The 24,322-nt window shown below is 42.2% G+C and overlaps 1 protein-coding gene across 4 annotated transcripts in view; it reads right to left on the bottom strand.

Annotated features, from left to right (window-relative positions):
* The window catches only part of ATP8A1 (ATPase phospholipid transporting 8A1), a 449,033-nt gene that overhangs the window by 408,514 nt on the left and 16,197 nt on the right, over nucleotides 1-24,322 (bottom strand). For all 4 annotated transcript variants that reach the window (XM_033946346.1, XM_033946365.1, XM_033946336.1 and 1 more), the window contains exon 2: nucleotides 8,369-8,483. In XM_033946346.1, the coding sequence (XP_033802237.1) occupies nucleotides 8,369-8,483 (115 nt within the window). The remainder of the gene's footprint in view (nucleotides 1-8,368; nucleotides 8,484-24,322) is intronic.

The raw sequence follows: 24,322 nt of genomic DNA, 5'->3' as shown, positions 1-24,322 counted from the left end.
GGTTTCACTATATATAGGTCTTGTCAGACAAATCTGATCAATTTCTTTGACTGCGTGACCAGAGAATTGGATAGAGAATGTGCGCTAGATGTGGTGTATTTAGATTTTAGCAAAGCCTTTGAAAGTGTTCCAAAGAGACATCTAATAAATAAACTGAGTGCTCTCGGGATGGGTCCCAAAGTGACAGGCTGGGTTAAGAACTGGTTGAGTGGAAGGCGACAGAGGGTAGTGAACAATGGAGATCAAAGGGATGTTACCAGTGGTGTGCCTCAAGGTTCTGTTCTTGAGCCTGTTCTTTTTAACATTTTAATAAATGATACTACTGAAGGGTTGTCGGGTAAGATCTGCCTCTTTGCATATGATGCTAAAGTCTGCAATAGGGTACACAAGCTGAATAGTGTGATAACATGAAGCAAGACCTGGTGAAGCATGAAAATGGTCTGAAATTTGGCAGCTAAAATTTAATGCTAAAAAATGCAAGGTCATGCATTTGGGCAAAACCCAAGGGAATGGTATAATTTATGGGTGAAGAACTTATGTGCACAACAGAAGAGCGGGACTTGGGTGTGATTGTATCTGATGATCTTAAGGTGGCCAAACAGGTTGAAAAGTTGACGGTGAAAGCAAGAAGGATGCTAGGCTGCATAAAGAGGTATGGCCAGTAGGAAAAAGGAGGTATTGATGTCCCTGTATAAGACTTTGGTGAGATCACATTTAGAATATTGTATACAATTCTGGAGGCTATACCTTCAAACAGATATAAAAAGGATGGAGTCAGTCCAGAGGAAGGCTATTAAAATGGTATGTGGTGTACTTCATGAGGCATATGGGGACAGACTTAAAGATTAGACAATGAAATGGTGAGGGGGTAGTGCTCACTGCGGATACGGGGACAAGGCCATCCACCATCCCATGGAGCAGTGAATGGCCTTGTCCACGCAGTTAAGGGGGGGAACGCGCACGATCACAGATTGCGCGCTGCGCCCCTTCCTTCATACCAAAGGATTATTCGACTCATTCTCATTTGTTTGGAAAGAAGATGGATTAAAATACTTAGGTATTATTATTAAAAACTCAATAGAGGACACAGTGAAGGAGAATGAAAAAGTTTTATTAAAGAAACTAACAGATGTGTGAGCAATTGAATCCTTTACATCTTTCTTGGTGGGGGAGAGTTCAAACGATTAAAATGATGATATTGCCTGTGGTTTGTTATCAAATGAGTATGATACCAATTTTTTTCCAGGGGTCATTTTACAAAAAGTTAAATGGTATTCTTACTAAATTTGTTTGGTTGGGTAAAAGACCTAGAATTGCTTTAGTATCTCTACAAAAGACAATTGTGGAGGGAGGGGTAAATTTTCCAAATTTTTATAGGTACCATCAAGCCTTTATTTTAAGACAGGGTATGTATTGGATCCTCCCAGATCTTATGGAAAATATCCCAGACTGGTTATATTTAGAGTGGCGGCTCCTGTTTCCTTTGCATTTGTCTCATCTTATTAGTATAAATTGCCCAGGAAATATAAATAAAATAGAATTTTGCTTGATACCTGGAGCACTTTACGTTATGTTAGTAATTTATCAGCAAATCCAATTTCTAAATCATTAAATCAATTCATTTGGCTAAACTCCAAGATTAAAATTGGCGTATTTAAAATCGTTTGGAAGCATTGGATTATTGCAGGTATACGGACTTTAAATGATGTTGTTTTAAATGGGTCACTGCTTAGTTTTTCACAATTGCAACATAAATATGGTTTAAATAAATCACAAAATTTTAAGTGGTTGCAATTGAAGCAGGCTATTCAGGAGGGGTTCCCTGAATGGAAAGTTCTTAACTCTCAGTATAGTTTGGAATTCCTATGCTTTCAGGCGGATTTCTTGGGTCACCAAGCCGCACAGTGGTATAAATTGTTGTATGGGTATTTGAATAAAAAACACAAAACTGGTCTTAGGGATATTTGGAGCATTGAGATTGGGCACCAAATTTCTGCCTCTCAATGGCCAGCATCTATGAGGCAGACTTGGTTCTTTTTGTTGCATAGAGCTTTTTGGACCCCCAGTTCGTTTACAGAAGTTGGATAGCTCTAGGTCTAATAGATGCTGGCATTGTAGTTTAGAAGCGGGGACTTTAGATCATTTAATTTTTTTCTGTCCCTATATAAATGCCTTTTGGAAGTTAATTTGGTCCAAATTAATTCATTGTTAGAAAATCATGTTGCCCTTTCCTATGATACTATATTATTTGGTACATCTATGAGATTTAAGAGTCCAATTTCAGCAAATAATAATAAATTTTTATTAATACTGACGGGGGTTGCCATTCAACATATTACTGGAAATTGGAAGGATTATACTAAACTTAATTATACCTTTTGGTGGAATTCAGTTTGTCATATTTATAAAATGGAGAGAATGCTTGCTATTCAGCAAGGAAATTATCATAATTTTAAAAAGATTTGGGGGCCATTGATTATATATTCTAATGATCAGACACCTTAAACATCTTGTTATTATATAAGATATAGGTAGGGTGGGATTTGGAAATATGATATTTGCTAATTGGTTTATTATTAATGGATGGGGTGGGTGGGGAGGGATTCTTTTATACTTATAATCATTAAAGTAAGAATGTCAAGTGATTTGTAAAAATTTTTGATTGAATATTATACACTTGTTGTAAGATATGAAAATGAATAAAGATTTTTAAATAAAATAAAATCCCTTATGAAGCTGAACAAGATAGCAAAAAGGAAAGAATGTCATAAAGTATCAAATGTCTAACCAGAGATATATAAAAAAATTATTATACAATGAAAATGAATCCAGAGAGTGCTGAAAAGGCAGAATATAACCAGCATGTCAGATTCAAATAGTAATGTTGCAATAGTTTTGTTGTTACCCTCCGAAAAAAACAATGGTTCCCATGGGGTATCACCTTATTCCTCCAACAGGTTAACCTTTCACAATTCTCAAACGCTTTCAAGGAGAGGTCCAGAAGAGGCCTTGACTGTAAGCAACGTGTATAATGTGACATGCAGTTGTTTGACAGAGAAACCCTTTGTAAAAATTAATTTCAGCGTATACAAAGAGCATTTTGTTCATAAAGTATCATTTTGCATGATAAGCAAGAGACATAAATGAAATTATCTATACTTCCAGGCTCGAATCCAGTTTCTAGATAACCAGCTGATTTGACAGTAGGTCACTGAGAAAGAAAATTATATTAGGATGCTTAATACAATAGTTTAATTGTTCTTGAGTTTTTTTTTAACTAGAAGTTCTCTTACTCAAACGCCCTCAACCTAAAGTAGCAAAAAAAGTGTGTGTATTTGTCTTTTCTTTAGCATTTGAAGGGCGTAGAAATCCACTCAGCACTGTCTTTAAGTTCCAACTACTGGATTTGCCACCAAAGCCCACTCCAGCCTACCCAAATCATCAGTAAAAGTCTGCCCAGTACCAGTCTTACTGCTAGATTCACTAAGGTCACCAATCAAGTCCCGACCATTTAGCGACCCCTTTGTGACCTGATTCACTAACCTCTGTCCCAATCATCCTTGAATCCATGAGGGGGAATGGCATTCAAATGAAGGCAGGCAGCGATTCACAAAAAAAAAAAAAGAGGGACACCGACTGGGCTGACCGATCAAAAATAAGCAACTGCTGAGGACCAGTCGCTCAGGTCCTTTCCGACTGCCCTGCCTTTTGACACCCTGCTCTTTGCCCCGATCTCCTGCCCTCAGCCCTGACTCTCCTGCCCTTTCCTGCAGTGCAAGCCCATGGTTTTAACCCACGGGTTTAAAGCAGGTTAAAACCACAGGCTCGAAAGTGAAGTTAAAAGAAAAAAAAATAGCTGCTTTTGTAAGCATACGCCGACCATCTACAGGCAAAGAAGATGGTCTGCGCATGTTTCAGGATCGCTCACTAGCAATCTGTGTGGTCGGAGGGGGCATTCCTCCGATCGCCCACATTTAAATACTGACCCCTTGTGGATCAGTCAAACTGCCGTGGATTGGCCATGGATCGGGCACAATCAGCAGGTTCTTCACAGTAAGAGTTGCCATCTAAACACCAGAACAAACACATGCAACCATTTAAGTTTGAGGGGTTTTTTTTTTAGACAGACAGAGACAGAGAGAAACATGCAGGCAAGTCCTAGGAGAGCGGAAGTAGGGGTCTGAAGAGGGGAGGAGGCTGCATAGGAGATAGAGCCTGGCCATTGAGACCTTGTGATACAAGAGCGGCAGAGATAGAACCCAGCTGGAAGCAGGGGGGAGAGCTGGGTGTAAGACCTCTAAGGACAAAGAAGAGCAAGCCTGGGTGATCCCAAAGCAGTTGCAACCCATTCCTATGAAACTCTGCTTTAAGCCTGCCCTCCAAGAACTTTGCTTAAAGCCTGCTTTAGAGGCTGCCTTTGAGGTTAGTGCTAGTTAGCCAGTGGTTGTAGTTAGTGTAGGAAGGGTGAGAACTAGTGCTGTCTGATTCCTGAATCGATTCAACAATTCATTTCTGGTGAATCGATTCAAATCAGGGTTTATTTTGTAAAAAAAAAAAAAAAAAAATCGGCCTCCTGATTTGGTGACTGACCCTCCCCCCTTGCCCCCTAAAGTAGGAGTGGCAGCGCTGCCTTTTGCTGGCTGGCCGCTGCCGCTCCTGCTTTAGGGGGGAGGGAGGAGGGTCAGTCAATAAGTGCTGCCAGTGCTCCCCAGCCCGTCTTGCAGCCGCCGGCGCTCACCCAGTTGCAGCCACTACAGCTTCAATTAGAGTGGAGAGGTCTCGCCCACACCCTGCGATCGCCGGCACTCCAGGAGCCCCTACAGCCCTGCCACTGCCTGTGATAGCCATCTACATCCACAGCTGCAGTCCGAAGAAAGAAAGATTTCAATAACTTAAAAAATGTGGAGGGTGCCTGCCTTTGGGTGCCATTGCCATTTAACTGCAAAATTCCTCCATCTGACTGCGGCCTTACATTGATCAGGGATTGACCTGATTTTTAGTTGATTTTTCTGCTAGGTTTCTATCTATTTAGATTTTTGTTTTTTTATCCGCCTATATATTCAGTTTTGGTTTAATTCTTTTTTAAAATCTTATTTTATTTCAATTTTATTTTAGTGGGGTTGTTGTTTTTTTTCATTAGGATTTATTTAATTTCATTCTTTCCTCCTCCCTATTTTATTCATATTTTAGTTTTAGACTATGAGCCCATCTGGGAGTAGAGAATAGTTTAGTGTGGAAGTACATGGAGGGAAGGGGGAGGGAGGGGGTGAAGAGGAAAGGGAGAGAGAGATGGTGGGCAATGGGATTTAGGGAGGGAAGGCACAGAAAGGGAGAGAAATTGGACACAAGGGATGGTCTTGGGGGGGGAAGATACAGATATTGGATAGGAGGGTAGTTGGGAAGAGAAAGGGAGAGCTGGTGGACCCTGGGGTGGTGGAGAAGGAGGGAGAGATACGAGATGAAAGGTTAGTTGAGAAAAGGAGAGATGGTGGATCTGGGGATGATAGGGTCCATTGCTGCAGCTGCAGGTATGGAGATGAAAAAAAGGAAAGATGCCAGATCTCCGGGGAAAGGAAAGGAAATGGAAGGGGAGGACAGAGATGGAAGATAGATGGTTAGCACAGAGAAAGAAGGAGACCCTGGCAAGCGAGTTATCAGAAGACAACCAGAGCCTTGGCCCAACATGATCTGAATAATGACCAGACAACAAAAGGTAGAAAAAATAATTTTATTTTATGTTTTGTAATTACAATATGTCAGATTTGAAATGTGTATCCTGCCAGAGCTGGTGTTAGAACACGAATGTGAGCTAGGATTTAACAGAGAGGAAAAGTCTTTTTGTTTGTTTATATCACAGCACCAGTGTGGGTAGGAGAGGGCAAAGGGGGTGAAGAGTAGTGCTGCCCGATTTTCGATTCAAATTGATTCACTGATTCGAATCAGGTGAATCAATTTGAATCGATTCTTAAAAAAAAAAAAATAAAAATCGGCCTCCCGATTTGACGACCAACCCTCCCCCCGTGCCTTCCTAAAGCAAGAGCGGCAGCGCTGCCTCTTGCTGGCTGTCCGCTGCCACTCCTGCTTGAGAGGGTCGAGTCGGTCGGAAAGGCATGCATGTTCCCCCAGCTTCCCCGCTCTTACCTTAAGCTAATACGGCAGCCTGCAGGATCGCCGGTGCTGTAGTGATCCTTGCATGGAAATAGGGAAAAGGGGCAAGACATAAGATTTGGAGGAGATGAATAACAGAGAAGGAGCTGGGGTGGGTGAGGGGATGAGAGAATGAGAATGAAGGGGAGACACTGGACAGGGGATGAGAGAAGGTGAGAGATGTTGAATTTGGGGAAGAGAGAGAGGGAAGAGTTACTGAAAGACTGGACAATGAGAGGCTGTGAAAGGCGAGAGAGATGGGCAGTGGAGAACTGGAATGAGGGAGAGATGAAAAGCTGGACAGTGCCGATGTGGTCAGAGGAAATATTCAGTGGCACTATCCACTTAGGCCCAGATTCTCTATAGGGCATGGATATTGGCAGCCGCAGACTGCGTGTCAATCACATAACAGCACCTTATACAGAATCATATCTCTGTGAAAGATAAGAACCAGAAATGTAGGCCAGGGTTTTCCAGGCCTATGTTTCTTGTGTCTATCTTTGTTGTGAATCATGCCTACATAGGTGCTTTAGATTGCCTAATGCCATTTCTGGCGTTAGTCATGCCCATAGTGGCATTAGGTGAACTAAAGCACTTACGGAAGTGCTATTTCAGTGCCAATTTTTTAGGCGGTGGTAGGTACCTTGAAACTTGGTTAAAAATGTCATTTAAACAGGTTTTTTTACTCAGCTTGGGCACATACTGCTGTCTAGGAAATGGCACTGGTCAGAGAATCCAGGCCTTAGTGCCACTGAATAGCTATGTAATCAGCATTTATCCAAGATCTCAATATGTTTACTTTGAAAGAAAGGATGGAGAGGGTAGATATGACAGAGAAGTTTAATTATCTATGTGGCATAAATACACATGAGGCCAGTCTCTTTCAACTAAGAGGAAACTCCAGGGTCAGATGGCATAGGATGAAGTTAACAGGTGATAAGCTGAGGGGTAATCTAAGAAAATATTTTTTTTTACAGGAAGGATGATAGATGCATGGAATAGTCTCCCAGTAGAGGTAGTGGAGACAAAGAATGTCTGAATTCAAGAAAACATGGGACAGGCACATGCAGTGGAGTAGTAAGGGGGGGGGCGGGGCGAGTGGGCAGTCCATCTCGGGTGCCATTTTCCTAAGGGCGTGGCACCTCTCTGTTCCCCCCTCCTGCTCCTTTCCTTGCCAAGCATGCCCCTTGCCTAACCCCATACTTTTTTTACTTCCCTGGTGTGAGGTTGCTGCCTGTGGCAGCATTAGCACTGTCTCTGACGTCACTTCCGTGCCTAGGAAGTGACTTCATAGGGCGAGCTGACACCAACATGGGCATGCTGCTCACGCCACAGATATTAAAAAGGTGCGGGGAAAAGGAAGGGGGTGCCACTCACTCTTAATGCTCACTGAACACATGGTATCTCTTAAGGAGATCCAATTGACAATTGGCTAACACACTTAGTCCCTTGGACGGAAAGTCTGAGCTGGGAATAAAATAGAAAAAGTTCATTAAATAATGGACATCAGTATGAGCCCTTGATGAATAAACGAGAAGTTATGGATCGGGCAGTGTCTCATAGGTGACCAACACCAGACCACAGTCTAAATGAGAGTGTCTCATACATCATTTAGTCCATTGTGAAATTGTCAAACATGTGAATAAGATCACACTCCCAGGAAAAAAGTTTTTTTCAGACTTATACACCAAGGGAGAAAGGTGGAAAAGGCATAGTAAATACATACACTCCCTAGAAACCAACCCAATAATTAATACAATACAATATAATATAATATGATACAATATAATATAATAATATAAAGTGCAGAGTGATGAATGGCAATGTAATAAGAATTTAATCTAATGTGCAATTAAAAAGGTAAAAAAATAAAAAAAGATAAATTGAAGTGTAATATAAAGTGCAAGTGCTCAATAACAATTAATGTTATTCTGAAACGGGGGGACTATTTTAATAAAGACCTGCTAACCAACACCGAGATAATAAATAAATAAACTCAATCCTAATCAATAAAGTCGACCAGGAAAAATTACTAATTCTGTGATCAAACCATATGTTCTGTTAAGGAGAACAGGAGATAATGGGTGTACCGGATGGGGCATTTGGCCTTTATCTGCCGTCATGTTTCTAGTTCTGTGCTCTATGTTCAACAATAAAAAACAAATATTTCATGCTTCATAAACTAATGCAGCAACTCTTTTAGAAACTTTTAGTACTCTACCTGACTTGATTGCTGCAGAATTTTGTAAACTGAGGCTGGCAGATGAATATAGTTCTCACTTCTTCTTGGTCTGCTAATGAGGTCTTCTCAGAAACATCTTCTGGTTTTTCATACCCTTTAAAAAAGGAGCAAAATAATTTTGTCAAATGGTGCAAACTGAAATAGAAAAAAAAAATTTTTCAACTGTATTTTACAATCAAATATTTTCATTTTCCCTTTAAACATATACCACAGATAACCAAATCATATTTTTTTTAAAAATCTAAATATCTTAGATACAATCTTTTTTTTTTTTTTTTTTTTTTAAATATCTTTATTCGTTTTTACATTATGCAAACAAGTGTACAATAATTCAAATCATACTATACATTCTTCACTTGAAACTCTACATTCATTTTATACCATAAACTATCTCCCCTCCCTCCCTTTTCATATATTACCCCTCATAATGTCTTATACAATCTTAAAGTAGGAGCCATTGACAGGTATCTTCCAACTCCCCCATCAACAGTCAAATTTGAACAATTGGGTAGAATTTATTTTGAAAATTTGTTATATGCTTCAAAAAGTAACAACATGCAATGCAATGAGGAGAAAAGACCTCAAAGTTCCCTTTGTAAAAAAAAAAAACAAAAACCCCAAGAGTTTTTGCAAAGATAAGTTAGTGGGGTACAGGTTCTTATCATAGGTCAAAAAACCTTGCTGTGACACCAGAATGTGAATGAATATTTTTTATATAAACATTCTTTTACCCATATTAGTATAATTTCACAAAATGTTTGAGTCACAGTGATCTTGCTGTAATGAATGGCTGAACGTAGCTTAAGTGTTATTTTCCCAATATGAACAAAGGTGTCAGGTCAAAAGCGCGCCAGGACAAAGGCGTGAGCAGACAATTGAGCGCAGCGCGGAGGCGCGCGCCGAAGAAAATTACTGTTTTTAGGGCTCCGACGGGGGGGGCGTGGGGGGGGGAACCCCCCACTTTACTTAATACAGATCGCGCCGCGTTGTGGGGGCGTTGTGGGGGGTTTGGGGGGTTGTAACCCCCCAAACCCCCCACAACGCCGGCGCGATATGTATTAAGTAAACTGGGGGTGCTCCCCAACAAAACCCCCCGTCGGAGCCCCTAAAAACAGTAATTTTCTTCGGCACGCGCCTCCGTCTTGCGCTCAGTTGTCGGCGCGCACCTTTGTCTTCCGCGTTGTTGTCTATGAACCATGAAAGGGTGGTCATAAGACAAAACAAACTGCCCCATGAGGAAGCAAACTTATCTTTGGTGGCCCGACGGTGGCCTAGCCTTTTGCTTGGAGCTTTCTCAAGGGTTGTGTCTTCCAAATCAGTCAGAGGAAAAACGTAAGCAGCAAGTCAATTGTAAATTTTTCAAAACAGCATATAGCTGTATCACTGTGATCTCCAGGTCGGCTTGAATGATCAGTTCAAAAATTGCCAGCTGAGATCTATTGCAGCTCTTTTGATCCTTGATCTATCTACATCTAAATTTTCCTCATTTTGTACCACTGGAGAAAATAAAACTTAAATCAGCACCTCATGCATCTGCATCCATACCCTCCATCCTCCAACAAGCATGCTGTTAACAATGTGTCATTCATTGCTCCTGTAATAAATGAAGCAATAAGGAAGTTAACCCAGGCACTGTTTCATCTTGACCCCAGTTCCACAACACTCTCCTTCCACATTTTGTTAATCAAGTACAGGAGTTTGAGCACTGTGTGGCACAGACCAGACTGTAACAATGATCCCAGCAATAGCAGCAACAACAATTAAAGTAGGAACAGGATAGATATGAAATCTGGGATCCCATGGTGACTAGGTGCCAAGATTGTCCTAAATCAAAGTAGCATCTCTGGTTTGAAATATTCCTGACAGCTCTCCTACAATTCCTCTGAGCCATAAGAAATAAAGCTCTTGGTTCCTCTAAAAGGTATTTTCTCTGTCTCACTCACAAATCCACTAAGCAGGCAAAAATAATCAAATAATTTTACCTGATCATCTCTAGTCTAAGAGTCAGGCAAATTCACTTTGCTAAACGCATTGCTCAATCTGGCTAAATCCAGCAAGTGAAAAATGGGCCAGCTAGATTTAACTAATGGAACCAGATAGCCGATGTGTATTGATTTGTTATGTTAAGACCCCACCATCACCTCATAGAAACATAGAAAATGACGGCAGAAAAGGGCTATAACCCACCAAGTCTGCCCATTTCAAATACCCGCCCCCTTGATTTCACCCCCTTAGAGATCCCATGTGAATATCCCATTTTCTCTTAAAATCTGACACGCTGCTGGCCTCAATCACCTGCAGGGGGAGTTTGTTCCAATGATCCAACATAAACAAAACGTTTGTGGACAGTTGCCAGCCATTCCCCAACTTGGTGATCCCCATTCTATCCCATCCCATCAGAACACTGAATGTATTTCATGCTTGACAAAGACAAGTTATTCATCACCATTTGGATAAGCTTGGGGACATGTGAAGGAGTCTTGTGGAGGGATGAAGGGTGGGAGGTCACTCTGTAAATCATAAAAGGAGCATGAGTAATGTGACCATTTTTTTAAAATCAAAACAGGACATCTATTAATATTCAGTCCTGCCCCCAATCCCGCACCCAATTTCTTCCATTCATTTTTCATGTACACACAATATCTTATTAATTCATAATGGTAAACATAAAATATTTAAAAAACCACAAAGCACACTGTATGCAGAGAAAAATGTTAATTATTTATGAGTTTTCGGGGGGTTTTCAAAGATGTCAAGGCAGATGACTTTAAAATATGCAATGATGTCAAAGATCCAAGATGGCCGACGGTCCCGGACGCTGAGCAGCACGCCGGAGATTTTCTGAAAACTTTTCTTTGGAGAGAGTTACTTACTCAGAATGCCGAAGAGGAGAGGCCGCAGCGCCGCTGGAGCCTCGCGGCGTTCGGCGGTCCCCTCGTTCGGCAACATAGAAGAACTCCTGCGTCGGATGCAGGATGTCCCGGCAGCGTCGGTGCCCCCGCTGGAGACGCCTCTGAGGGGCGGGAATGAGGCGATCTCCTTGGGGCTGGAGACTACGCTGAGCCCCGACGCTAGGGCACCTCCCCCACCTCCTCAGGTTACCAGCTCCCCAAGAGAGGAGGAGCTGCCGGTAGAAGGCAGGCATCTACCCTCGGAGGCCAGGGAGAACAGTGAGGGGAGCGTGGAGATGGACTCCCTGAGTTTTCAGGTGAGTCCAAAGAATATTGAAGAATTGGAAACATCAGAGACTACTTCAGGCCAGCAGAAGGATTACCAGGAACAGCTGAAAACTGGTGAGACTATTCAAACTTTTAATTCTTCATATGTTATTGAAAAACCCAGAGAAGTAACACTGGATTCAATTTGGGATTTGGTGGCTGACCTAGCCAAGTCTGTCAAGCCCCAGCTTTTGCAGCTGGAAAATAAAATTATTCTTCAAGAAACTGAGATAAAAAATATAAAAGTTGAAATTGGTGACTCTAAGAATTCTATTGAGAATATACAACAGGAGTTAAAAGCATCAAAACAGCTTAATGAAGCAATAATAAAAGATAAACAAATATGCGTAGAAAATTGGAAACTTTGGAGAATTTCTCGCGTAATAATAATCTCCGACTGATTAACTTTCCTAAGATACCCTCGGTGACGCCTAGGGATATGTTGAAACGTTACATGTTGGAGATTTTGGCCATTCCAGAGGATACATTACCACCACTTACTCAAGTATATTACCTACCAACGAAACCTATTAAATCACCATCTAAACAACAGGAGAATAATCAACCAATTAATGTTTCAGCAATTTTGGAACTTTCGGATAGAGAGCTTGCATCTCCGGCAACATTGCTTCTTACTGTGGCTCTTGCCCCAGATAAAAACTGGTTGCTTAGATTGTTCTTTAGAAACAAAATGAAAGAATTTCTTGGACAAAAAATATTAATGTTTCCAGACTTGGCACGGGAAACCCAGAGAAGAAGACGAGAGTTTCTTTTGTTGAAACCAGGAGTTATATCTCTTGGTGGGACTTTTTTTCTTCGACACCCTTGTAAATGTGTAATACAATACCATATGAAGAAATATGTATTCTTTGAACCATTCCAGTTGACAGCCTTTTTGGTAGGAACTCGGCTGGATGAAGGAAAATCAAAATCAAAGTGAAGTGCATTTGAATAATGATATCCTTCCTCAGCCAAGGGATCTTGTTTTCCTAATATTTGAATTGATAGTTGTTAGTATTTGTTACTAAGTCCGCCTTATCCTTCTTGGATCTAATTTTGAGGACTTGAGCTGAATTTAAGCTAAAAATTTTATTTTATTTTACTTGATTACCATGTATTTTACTTTTGAGTATTATTTTCCTGCTTTTCTTCAACTTTCTGTACAAGTGGATACTTGATTTATAACATGTAAAAATTTGATAAATAAATAATTTTTTAAAAAAAATATGCAATGTTACCTCAGTAACTATAGAAAATAGCAAATATAGTGCAAAATATAGACAGCAGATATAAATTCTCAAAGCTGACACATTTTGATCAATAAATTGAAAATAAAATCATTTTTCCTAACTTTGTTGTCCATCTCTCTCCTTCCTTTTCTCCCTTTTTGTGGTTTCTCTCCACTTCTCTCCTCTTTCATCCTCCTATTGTCTACAATGGTCTGGCATTTCTGTCCTCCCCTTTCCTGCCCCAGAGGTCTGGCATCTTTCTTTTTTCCCTCTCCATCCCCTCAGTCCGGGATTTCTCTATTGCCCCATCCCCCATCTGGAACTTTGTAATTAATACCCCCCTCCCCCCCCCCCCCACGCAGCCCTGCTTTGTACTTTTTTTAACCCAGTTAGTCCAGGCCCAGCATGTTCTCACTTCTTTCCTGTCCGGTCCAATGTCTCTTTACCTTCCTCGGCAGTGATTCAGAGACGTTGTCCACGGCTCCCCTTCCTGCTTTCCGTATGCCGTGGTCCACCCGGGCGGAAACAAAAAGTTGCATCATCGGCAGATGTGGAAAGCAGGAGGGGGAGCTGCGGACAACGTAGCTGAATCACTGACTAGGCCGGCAGTGTTTTCAGCTTGATGGAAGGTAAAGGGATATCAGACAGGACAGGAGAGAAGGGCCATGAGAAGGGGAAGTTCTGAGGCCGTGACCCCCTTCCCCATGCTTGCACCCGGGGTGGTCCACCCCTCCTCCCTTGGTACACCGGTGGGGGAAATGCTGGATAAGCAGCATAAAATCTGTTTTACTACTTGGGACCTGGGTTGGCCACTGTTGGAAACAGGATACTGGGCTTGATGGATCTTCAGTCTGTCCCAATATGGCAATTCTTATGTTCTTGTTCTTATGGATCATGTGGAGGAAATGGATTGGGAGTGGAAGAGAACAGATGCTGCAATGTGATTTATTAATCACAATATGAAAAAGTTATTACCGTATTTTCACGCATATAACGCGCGCGTTATACGCGTTTTTACCTACCGCGCATACCCCTCGCGCGTTATACGCGTGAGCGCGGTATACAAAAGTTTTTCTACATAGTTCCCACCCCGCCCGACGCACCCCCCCCCCAGCAGGACCGCTCGCACCCCCACCCCGAACGACCGCTCGCACTCGCTCCCACCCGCACCCGCGATCGGAGCAAGAGGGAGCCCAAGCCCTCTTGCCCGGCCGACTCCCCGACAATATCGGGCCAGGAGGGAGCCCAAACCCTCCTGGCCACGGCGACCCCCTACCCCCACCCCGCACTACATTACGGGCAGGAGGGATCCCAGGCCCTCCTGCCCTCGACGCAAACCCCCCTCCCTCCCTCCAACGACCGCCCCCCCCAAGAACCTCCGACCGCCCCCCCAGCCGACCCGCGACCCCCCTGGCCGACCCCCACGACACCCCCACCCCCCTTCCCCGTACCTTTGCTAGTTGGCCGGACAGACGGGAGCCAAACCCGCCTGTCCGGCAGGCAGCCAACGACGGAATGAGGCCGGATTGGCTCATCCGTCCCAAAGCTCCGCCTACTGGTGGGGCCTAAGGCACGTGGGCCAATCAGAATAGGCCCTGGAGCCTTAGGTCCCACCTGGGGGCGTGGCCTGAGGCACATGGGCCCAACCCGACCCGCCCGAAGGGGCGGTCCTTCGGGGTGGGGGTGCGAGTGGTCCTGCCGGGGGGGGGGGGCAGGGCAGGGCGGGTAAACGGAGAGTCGGGACAGCGCACGGAGAGTCAGGGAGGGCGAAAGGAGAGTCGGGGTGGCCAGAGGAGAGTCGGGGCGGGCGAAAGGAGAGTCGGGGTGGCCAGAGGAGAGTCGGGGCGGGCGAAAGGACAGTCGGGCAGCATGCGCGTTATACCCGTGAGCGCGGTATACAAAAGTTTTTATACATAATATTGTGGTTTCTGCGCGCTATACCCGTGTGCGCGTTATACACGGGTGCGCGTTATCTGCGTGAAAATACGGTAATCAATTGCAGAGTTAACTGCTACTAACTTGTACCCCTACTTTAATCCTTTCACTTCATTATTTTCTATCAGTTTTTTTACACTCATTTTAGGGTCAGGCCCACCCAATCAGCAACACCCCTGCTACTCTAGCCCTGAAGTCACTCTGAAAAAAAGTAAGCGCTAGGATAATAGGCTGTAGATGGTCTGCGCATGCATCTAGACCAGGGATCTCAAAGTCCCTCCTTGAGGGCTGCAAAACAGTCGGGTTTTCAGGATTTCCCCAATGAATATGCATTGAAAGCAGTGCATGCACATAGATCTCATGCATATTCTTTGGGGAAATCCTGAAAACCCGACTGGATTGCGGCCCTCAAGGAGGGACTTTGAGACCCCTGATCTAGACCCGTCCAAGCTGAGACTTTTTTAACTTATATTTTAATTTTTTTAACTTTTTTGCCCAGCGAGCCCGTGGTTTTAACCCGCTTAAACCCACGGGTTAAAAACACGGGCTCGTAGTGCAGGGATGAGCAGGGTGGCGATTCGGGGCAGAGCAGGCAGGAGAGATGGGGGATGAGCAGGGTGGCGATTCGGAGTAGAGCAGGCAGGAGAGATGGGGGATGAGCAGGGTGGCGATTCGGAGTAGAGCAGGCAGAAGAGATCGGGGCAGAGCAGGGTGGCGATTTGGGACAGAGCAGGCAGGAGAGATCCAGGGAAGAGCAGGGCGGTGATTAGGGACAGAGCAGGCAGGAGAGATCCAGTGAAGAGCATCGGGACAGCAGGCAGCAGAGAACAGGGCATGCAGAGAGCATGGCTTCTATGAAGCTGGAGAGTCTGAAAGATGTTTTCAACTTGTCCCCAGCAGTCGCTTCTTGGGCTGATCGGCCAGCCCAGTCAGTTTAAAAAATTTGGTTGGTGAATCGCATCCCTGTCTACTTTGCATGTGTTTCTCCTCATTTGCATGCATGGATTTGAAGCGGATCGCAGGAGAGGTAAGTGAATCGGGCCGGAGGGAAATCTGGTCACAAAGGGGGGGGTCGCAAAACGATCGGTATACGATCGGTTTGCTTTGTGAATCTAGCCCATAGCCAGGTGCAGCTCAGACTAATTAACAAAGCAGGTTGGGTGTGCCAGTAAAGGAAATACAACCCCCCCCCCCCACACACACACACACAGTCTGCATACCATTGTAAGAAAATTCAATCATGACATCGTCCAACTAGGATAGCAATGCCAGCCTCAGGGATTGGACAATTGGCCAGGGTTCTGATGCCTCATGGGTACCACCCACATCTATAAAGCCAGACCCATGCTCTGCCTTCTTTCTCTTTTCCCTTGGACCAGCGCTGGACTCTCTCTTTACTCCTGGGGATTATCGGGCTGTAACCATGTGCTCAGCTCAGCTTCTAGGCCATGCGGTCTTTTCCTCTACCAATTGTGAGTAACTTCTGAACCATGTAAACTAATCAGTCTGTTTTAGCAAAATCTTATCTTGGACCATATTCTTCCTTGCTTAAACGATCCTACTTGCTCTACCTACCCAATTTTATAATCAATTCTGCTCTATAAGAAATAAAATTCTAGTTTGATTGCAAATGCTTTGAATCTTGGTCTTTTTAAAATATTATACTTAATACATATTACAGAGCTAAGTTTTAATCAGGCGAGCTTCTTTCCTCAAATTAAGGTTCTTTATAAAATATATTTCTCTAAGTCAGAGAGTGATATATTTTATTGTTGGAGAATTTATCCTAATAAATAAATCCATTTAATAATAATTGTAACACAGTGTGTCTCAACACACCGTTTGAGAACCACTGCTATAGTCTCTGCAAAGACCAGAATACAATCATACATACTTGTCTCTAAAACATCACCACCTAGTATAAGAAAGCCAAGCAGAGCTGCACAGAGGTGTCTTAAGTACCATATATACTCGAATATAAACCAACCCGAATATAAACTAAGGTAACCTTTTTTCTCTCCAAAAAAGAGGAAAAAAAAGGTTAACTTGAATATAAACCAATATTCAAGAGCAGTGCCTTGCCCTGCCCGGCTTTGTACTCTGTTACCCCTCTTGCTGCTCTACATCCAACTCCCTCACTCACTCCTTCGCCTGCCGGTCTCTACACCCAACCCACCTCCTACCAATGCCAGGTTCTGTACCTTTTCCCCCCTCCCTCCCAATGCTTTGAAGGCCTCCATTGGGCCTACCATGAGACTTGACGGTCCAGCGGTGACTGGGATAGGAGGGATCCCTTCTGCCTCCTGTCCAGCTGTTTCTAATTATTTTTATCTCCCTCCCACCTCCTCCACGTTCCTTAAGTATCCCTGGTGCAGCGGTGAATCATAGCAGGAGCAACCTTCCTTTGCTCCTGTCCATGCAGAACCGCTAGCTGAATGGCTGCTGTGAGTGAGGAACCATACACTATTGCAAAGAGTGACAGATGTAGCACAGTTACTCACCGTAACAGGTGTTATCTAGGACAAACATTCTCATGTATGGGTGCAAAAGCGCTTTAAGAACTTTAGAAAGTTAGTGACTGACCACACCGCGCATGCGCGAGTGCCTTACCACCCGACGCAAGGCGCGCATCTCCTCAATTTAGATAGTCAGCTAAGAAGCCAACCCGGGGAGGTGGGTGGTTTGTGAGAATATCTGTCCCTGGATAACAACTGTTATGGTAAGTAAGTGTGCTTTATCCCTGGACAAGCAGGCAGCATATTCTCACATATGGGCGACTTCCAAGCTAACCAGAATGGGATGGTGGGAGTGTTGGCTTTGTAGAAAATCAAAGATGATAATCTGAGAGGCCGAAAAGCCCATACCGTCTGGAAAAAAAGTTCCAGACAATAATGAAAGGTGAAAGAAATGAACTGAGGAGAAAATAAGAATGGCTTCATCTATTCTGTGAATCGAAATAGATTGAGAAAAAAATACTGAAGCTGCCAAACTGGAACCATGGAAGAGCTGGGACTTGACTAAATAAGGATAGCCCAGCCGAAATATAACAAAACAAGATGCATGCAGCCAACTTGTTGAATATTATTCCCCTGGAAACAGGATGCCCCAACCTGTTAATGTCAAAATAGACAAAAAGTTGTAGAGATGATCTGTATGATATAGTCTTCTGCAAAGTAGCAGCTAATGCTCGATTGCAGGCAATAATATGTAGAGTAGATTATTCTAGATGAGAATAAGAGTTGGAAAAAAAATTAATAGTACAATGGACTGATTGGAATAAAAATCAGTAATATATGAGAAGTGTGAAATCAGTGACAAGCAGTGATTAGAACTGAGAATGAGTGTGAAGCACAATGTTGCCGTGTAAGAAATGCTGTAAAACGTGGATTCGTTACTCATGGCTCAAGTCCAAGCACTCGTTTGACAGAAGTGCAAGAGAGAAGAGAAAAAAGGACTTTTCAAGGGAGAAAATGGAAGATTGAGATTCAAATGAAACTTCCGTAAGTGGATAGGAAATGCATTAAGATCCCATACCACTGAAAAGTGGTTGCACATTGAAAAGATCTTATATAAATCTAGTCATGCAAGGATGAGCAGAAAAGGATGTACCATCCACTGGCCGAAGAAAGGCAGTAATAGTACTAAAACAAACTCTAATAAAAGTGAGTTTAAAACCAGAGTCCGAGAAATGGAGGAGAGAAGTCAAATCAGAGAAAAAACACAGAGATGACTTCAGATCCCAATGAGGAATAAGATACCTAGCAGAAAAAAAAGAGAGGTGTCCATTGTTGCTGGGGACACTGCAAAAAGACTGGTGTGCTGAAAGCTGCAAAAAGCAATGCAATAGGCTAGGAGAATGAGGAATAGCTGAATTCAACCCGAGAAAAAGCAATCTGGCAGGAGCTAAAGCCGAAGATTGGAATGTAGATCGAACCTTGACTCTGCATAAAAATAGATGAAAAGATTATCAGAGATATTGACATCAACTAAGTTGAAGAAGAAGGAAAATCAAGGTTATCCGAGCCACCGAGGAGTTACTGGGAACATGGTGGCAATTTCCCGCTTGAACTAGATAAGTGACTGAAAAGAAGAATGGGCACATCTGGAACTTATTCATCCAATACAGGAGAACAATGGCCACTTCTAGGAGATGAGACACAGAAGTCTGCTGTGAAAACAGAGAAGCTGATCAGTGAGGTAAATCGCAAGGAAATCTACTTGCGGAGTTTCCCATATAGAGGCAATGAAATGGAAACTCATTGAATTTAAAGGCCAGTCAAGAGGAAAAAATTTGTTTCTGAGTATGTTTGCCAGAAAAAAATTCAGTTCCTGAAATGGAAAACACAGTTTTGAGAAACCTACTGAGAGGAAGTGCCTAATTCTGAACAGTTCAAGGCTTTCATTAGTTAAAAAGAAAGTTCACTCCACCAGGCTAGGGAATATAGCCTAAGAAGAGAATGTGAGAGAACTAGACTGTGAAGCAAAGAGCGTCCCCATAACTGCAGTGAGACGCTTCTTATAGCCATCTACCAGTCCCCAGTCTCTGACATCGGTCTGAGGAAAGTTTGGTCCACTCTTTAATACAGAATTCTTTCAGCTGTGAGATGTTTGAGGGGTTTCTTGCATGTACAGTCAGTTTCAAATCACCCCAAAGCATCTCAATGGGATTAAGATCAGCCACTCCAGGACTCTCCATTTCTTAGTTTTCAGCCAGTCCTTGGTGGATTTACTGGTATGTTTGGGGTCATTGTCGTGTTTGAGGAGAAGTGGCTCGTGGCCAGTAGGGGGTGATGTTTATGGGACGGTAATGGAATGGATGTCAGAACATGAAGGGTGCAGTATTTTTGTGGAGTTTTTCAACAAAAGTGCCTGTTTTTCGTATGATTCTGGGTAATTCTAGTTAGATACAAACATATGTGTTAGTTAAGGCCACACCCAATGGAAGCGTACGAAAAACTGGTGAATAAAAATCTAAATATAAATGTAGCTAAAGCCAGAAAAACACACTACAGATTAATATAAGGGAAAGAATGGTGTTCTTTTTATGTACTTTGCTGTTGGGCCAGATCATAAAGGAAACCAGAGGAATCCATTTTGGGTTCTCTGTCTTTGCTATATCTTCTCAGTTTGTGGAATCCATTTTGGTTTCCAGGACTTTGTTCTCAGCATCGTGGTGTTAATTAATACCACATGTGCTTGCTTTAGACTAGTTAGTAACGTGTCCCAAACTGAGATATAACAGGAATTAAATATAGTTTTGAATGAAAATTATTTATGTATGGAAGGCTTGGCCAAGCAAGTATGAATCAAGCAAATATGACTGGAGTGTGTGTATGACTGTGTATTGAACAAAAGAATGGATTTTGAAAAACATATGATATATCTTTGCAACCTAAAGAAATCCTAAAGCAACATCTGGAAGTAATTAAGTCAGAGACTCCTGCTCTAACATAGGAAGTGTGAAGCTGACAGCTCAGGGGGAACCAGCCCCTCCTACTCCAGGCTAAGGCTATGTAATTTGAACCTGTTAATTTAGGGAAAGTTTTTTCCTCTAAAGCTGACAACTTTTCAGCATGGAAGGGCTGAGAACTTTTCAGCATCTTTTTAACAAATAATTTCTCTTAATATACTTTTGTGAAAATTATGATTTATATTCAGAAACGACTATAAGTAAACAAATGTACTTTTCTAAAACTTTGTCAAACTTTTAAACGTGGAGGAATTTTCTTTGTCTAACTTTTAAGACCTTTGTGAATTGTTATTGGTTGTCAAACTGATGTCATTGAGCCAAAAAGTATATAATAGAGTGACCTGAGATATTAAGGTGAGATCGTTATCAGAAGGCCAGCATTTGGCAACTATAACGATCTCCCATTAGCGCAACTGTTAATGCAAGTAATTATGCTTTATTCTTTTGATCTCATAATTGAAAAATAGAAACAATAATTCAATAAATCTTAATTATAATTTTTAAAACCTTGCGCTGGTGTCGTTTTGCATGTTTTATTATTTTTCAAACCTTAAGCTTTCAAGAAGGCGTCGATGTCCCTTGCTCAGTGTTCCAAGGTCCAGTTCTACTTCAGCTTTAATTTTCTTACACATGGTCTCACATGTTCCTCAAGCACCTCCGATATACAGTAGAATTCATGGTGGATTCTATGATGGTGAGCTGGCCAGGTCCTGCTGTAGCAAAGCATCCCCAAACCATGACACTTCCACCTCCATACTGCACAGTTGGTATGAGGTTATTTTCCTGGAATGCTGTATTTGGTGTACGCCAAACATGTCCTCTTTTCTGGTGTCCAAATTATTCAATTTTAGACTCATCTATCCATATACATATCCATAATTTTTTCAAGTGCTTTGCTTAAGTAATGCATTATTAAACATCTTTTGACCTTAATATCAAACACTCACCACTGTGAGTGGAACACTATTCCAAAAGTTCTGGTGTTTGTTTATATTCTCTCTGGCAAACTTCAGTCTGGCCCTGATGTTTCTCTTAGAGAACAAAGGTTTTCTCTTTGCACATCTCCCATGCAAGTTAAATTTGTTCAGTCTCTTTCTGATTGTAGAAGCATACACTTTCATATCAACAGTAGCAAGAGCCTGCTATAGGTCCTGTGATGACATATTAGCATTTTTGGAGATTTCTTATAGCATTTTGCGGTCTGTTCTGGGGTCAACTTACTTGGACAGCTAGACCTGGGCATGTTGGCAGTTGTTTGGAAAATCCTCCACTTGTTTGGAAAGTCCTCCACTTGTTAAGAAAGTCCTCCACCAGTGGTCTCAAACTCGAGGCCCTCGATATATTTATCATAATCACAAAAGTAAAATAAATCAGTTTCTCGATCATATCTCTTTAGCTATAAATTACAATATTATTATTGAGACTTAGCCAAAAGAATAGATTCATAAACTATAGAGAGTTTTATCTCATGCAAAATTGTCATTTCTTTAATAAGACATTAACTAATTTTTCTGAGGCCCTCCAAGTACCTACAAATCCAAAATGTGGCCCTGTAAAGGGTTTGAGTTTGAGACTACTGACTTATACACTATTTTCCGGACTGTAAATGGCTAATGTCAAATTCTTTCGAGATCTTTTTAAATCCCTGAGACAGTTCTTTTGATCTCACCGTGGTTTTCACTCTCATCACAGCAGTCATGAGCACACCAAACTAAATGTCTGAGGTTTAAGTAGGGCAAACCTCTTTCAAAATGCTGAGTAATGATGTTCTAATCATCTGCACCTGATGTGATACACCTGTGTGTGATTTGAGCCACTTTAAATGGGAGGATATGTGGGGGGTATCCTAATTTATTCTTCAATTAGAATACACAGTTTTGTGGATATCTTGTTTCATCAGTAAATCAAAGAAATTTTTGTTGTTTATCTGCAATTACATCATTTTCTTTTCCAGAGATAAATAAAAAAAAGATTTGACATCAATATGTGAACATTTATTAAGTAAGAACCTCTCACTAAAGCCAACTACTCCAAACAAATAACCTTACCCATTTCTTACTCTTTTTGAAAATGACCAATTTTTTTTTTTTTTTGTAAGTTCTTGTTGTAATACATCTTGGATAATTCTTTTGTAATCCGCCTTGAACTGCAAGGTAATGGCGGAATAGAAATCCCTAATGTAATGTAATATAATATTTAATGGGGTATCCTAATTTTTTCAATCCAAACTAAATCCCACTAAAGGGTATTTGAAGGAGATTGTGGAGTAAAATGGTCTCAGTAACTCACTTGGATAGGGATAATTCAATCCCAGGATATCACAATCCAAATGCCAAGTTTTTAAGGTTTTAAGATTACCATCACTGACCAAATTACCTCCACCTCGGGGTTGTTGTTTTTTTTATGTGTAGCCAATTTTAGCTGTATCATAAATTAATTATTCTTTTTTACTTTTTCTTTTTATACACAGCAATTTATCATTTATCTTTAAAGTGTGCAGAGTATTGATACGCCCGGTGGGGACCCGTTTTGCCGCTAACCAGGTTCTCAGGACACTTTCTTTGCAAACCCACCACGCTTGGGGCTCTTAGTCACTGCTGTCAAGCGTGGCGGGTTTGCAGCTAAAATTGTCTACACAAAAAAAAAACAGGAGGTGGAGGTAATTTGGTCAGTGATGGTAATCTTAAAACCTTAAAACTTGGCATTTGGATTGTGATATCGTGGGATTGAATTATCCCTATCCAAGTGGGTTACTGAGACCGTTTTACTCCATGATCTCCTTCAAATACTCTTTAGTGGGATTTAGTTTGGATTGAGGTCATTCCTGAAGAATCCCACTTTTGCATCTTCTGTGTTTGATTGAGTGTCCTATTTTTTTCACATGACTGTAGTATAGAGTTTACAGGTAACAATTTGAGGTGTGGCCGTACATTCTCATCTTTGGTTTTCCATTCCTTTCCTGATAATTCCTAACATTCTATTTGCTTTCTTAGCTGCTGCCGCCACACACTGAGCTGAGAGTTTCAACATATCTTCAATGATGACACCTAGATCCTTTTCCTGGGCAGCAACTCCTAACATGGAACCCTGCATCACATAGCTAAAGCTCCGGTTCCTCTTTCCTACTTCCTCACATTAAACATCTGCTATTTTGATGCCCAGTCTCACAAGGTCCTCTTGCAATTTTTCACAATCCTCTTGCAATTTAACAACTTTGAATAACTTTGTGTCGTTAGCAAATTTAAAATTATCTCACTACTTATTTCCATATCTTAAATCATTGAAAAATATACTATAGAGTCACACGATTATGACCACCACCTACCTCTGACATCAGGGATGCACAACCAATGAACGAATGCAGGCGTCATGTGTTGACTTCAAGGATATATAAGTTGCCATGTTAGCAAGTTGCCAATATAGCAACCGTGGCTGTCATGGGGGAAAAGTGTGATTTATCAGACATTGAAAAGGCATAATCATCAGCTACTGGGCCAAGGGTGGCAGGATTTTGGAAACAGCAGAGTTTGTGAACTGTTCATGGGCTGCTGTGGTTAAAGCGTACTGTGAGTGGATGAATGGAACCTTTTCAATGACCCGACATGGTAACTGTGAGACAGCATGAGTCATCGATGCGAGAGGTAAACGATAGGTGCGCAGTTTGGTATGGGCCCATCAGCACATTACCGTGGAGCAACTCACTATCCAAACAAACCAGGGGGCTTCCAAATATGTGTCCAAAATTACTATGCAGTGAACCCTATTACAAATGGGGCTCTGGAGCAGATGGCTGGTGACTGCACCCATGCTCCCGAGGGTTCATCGCAAAACACTGCTACAATTTGCACAGGAGTAGAGACATTGGACTTGCAGCAACTGGCAGAAGGTTGCCTTCTCTAATGAGTCATGTTTTCCGTTCCATCAAATGGATGGATATTGGTGCATCAGGCGTGAAACCACCGAGAACACCCACCCAGCAACCATTGTTAGACATACACAAGCTGGTGGTGACAGCATTATGGTCTGGGGCATGTTTTCTTGGTATGGTCTGGGTTCCTTGATACCTCCGGAAGGCAATCTC

This window comes from Geotrypetes seraphini, chromosome 1 (genome assembly GCF_902459505.1).
Source record: "Geotrypetes seraphini chromosome 1, aGeoSer1.1, whole genome shotgun sequence".
Lineage (NCBI taxonomy): Eukaryota > Metazoa > Chordata > Amphibia > Gymnophiona > Dermophiidae > Geotrypetes > Geotrypetes seraphini.
This window is presented reverse-complemented; position numbering and strand designations above follow the sequence as displayed.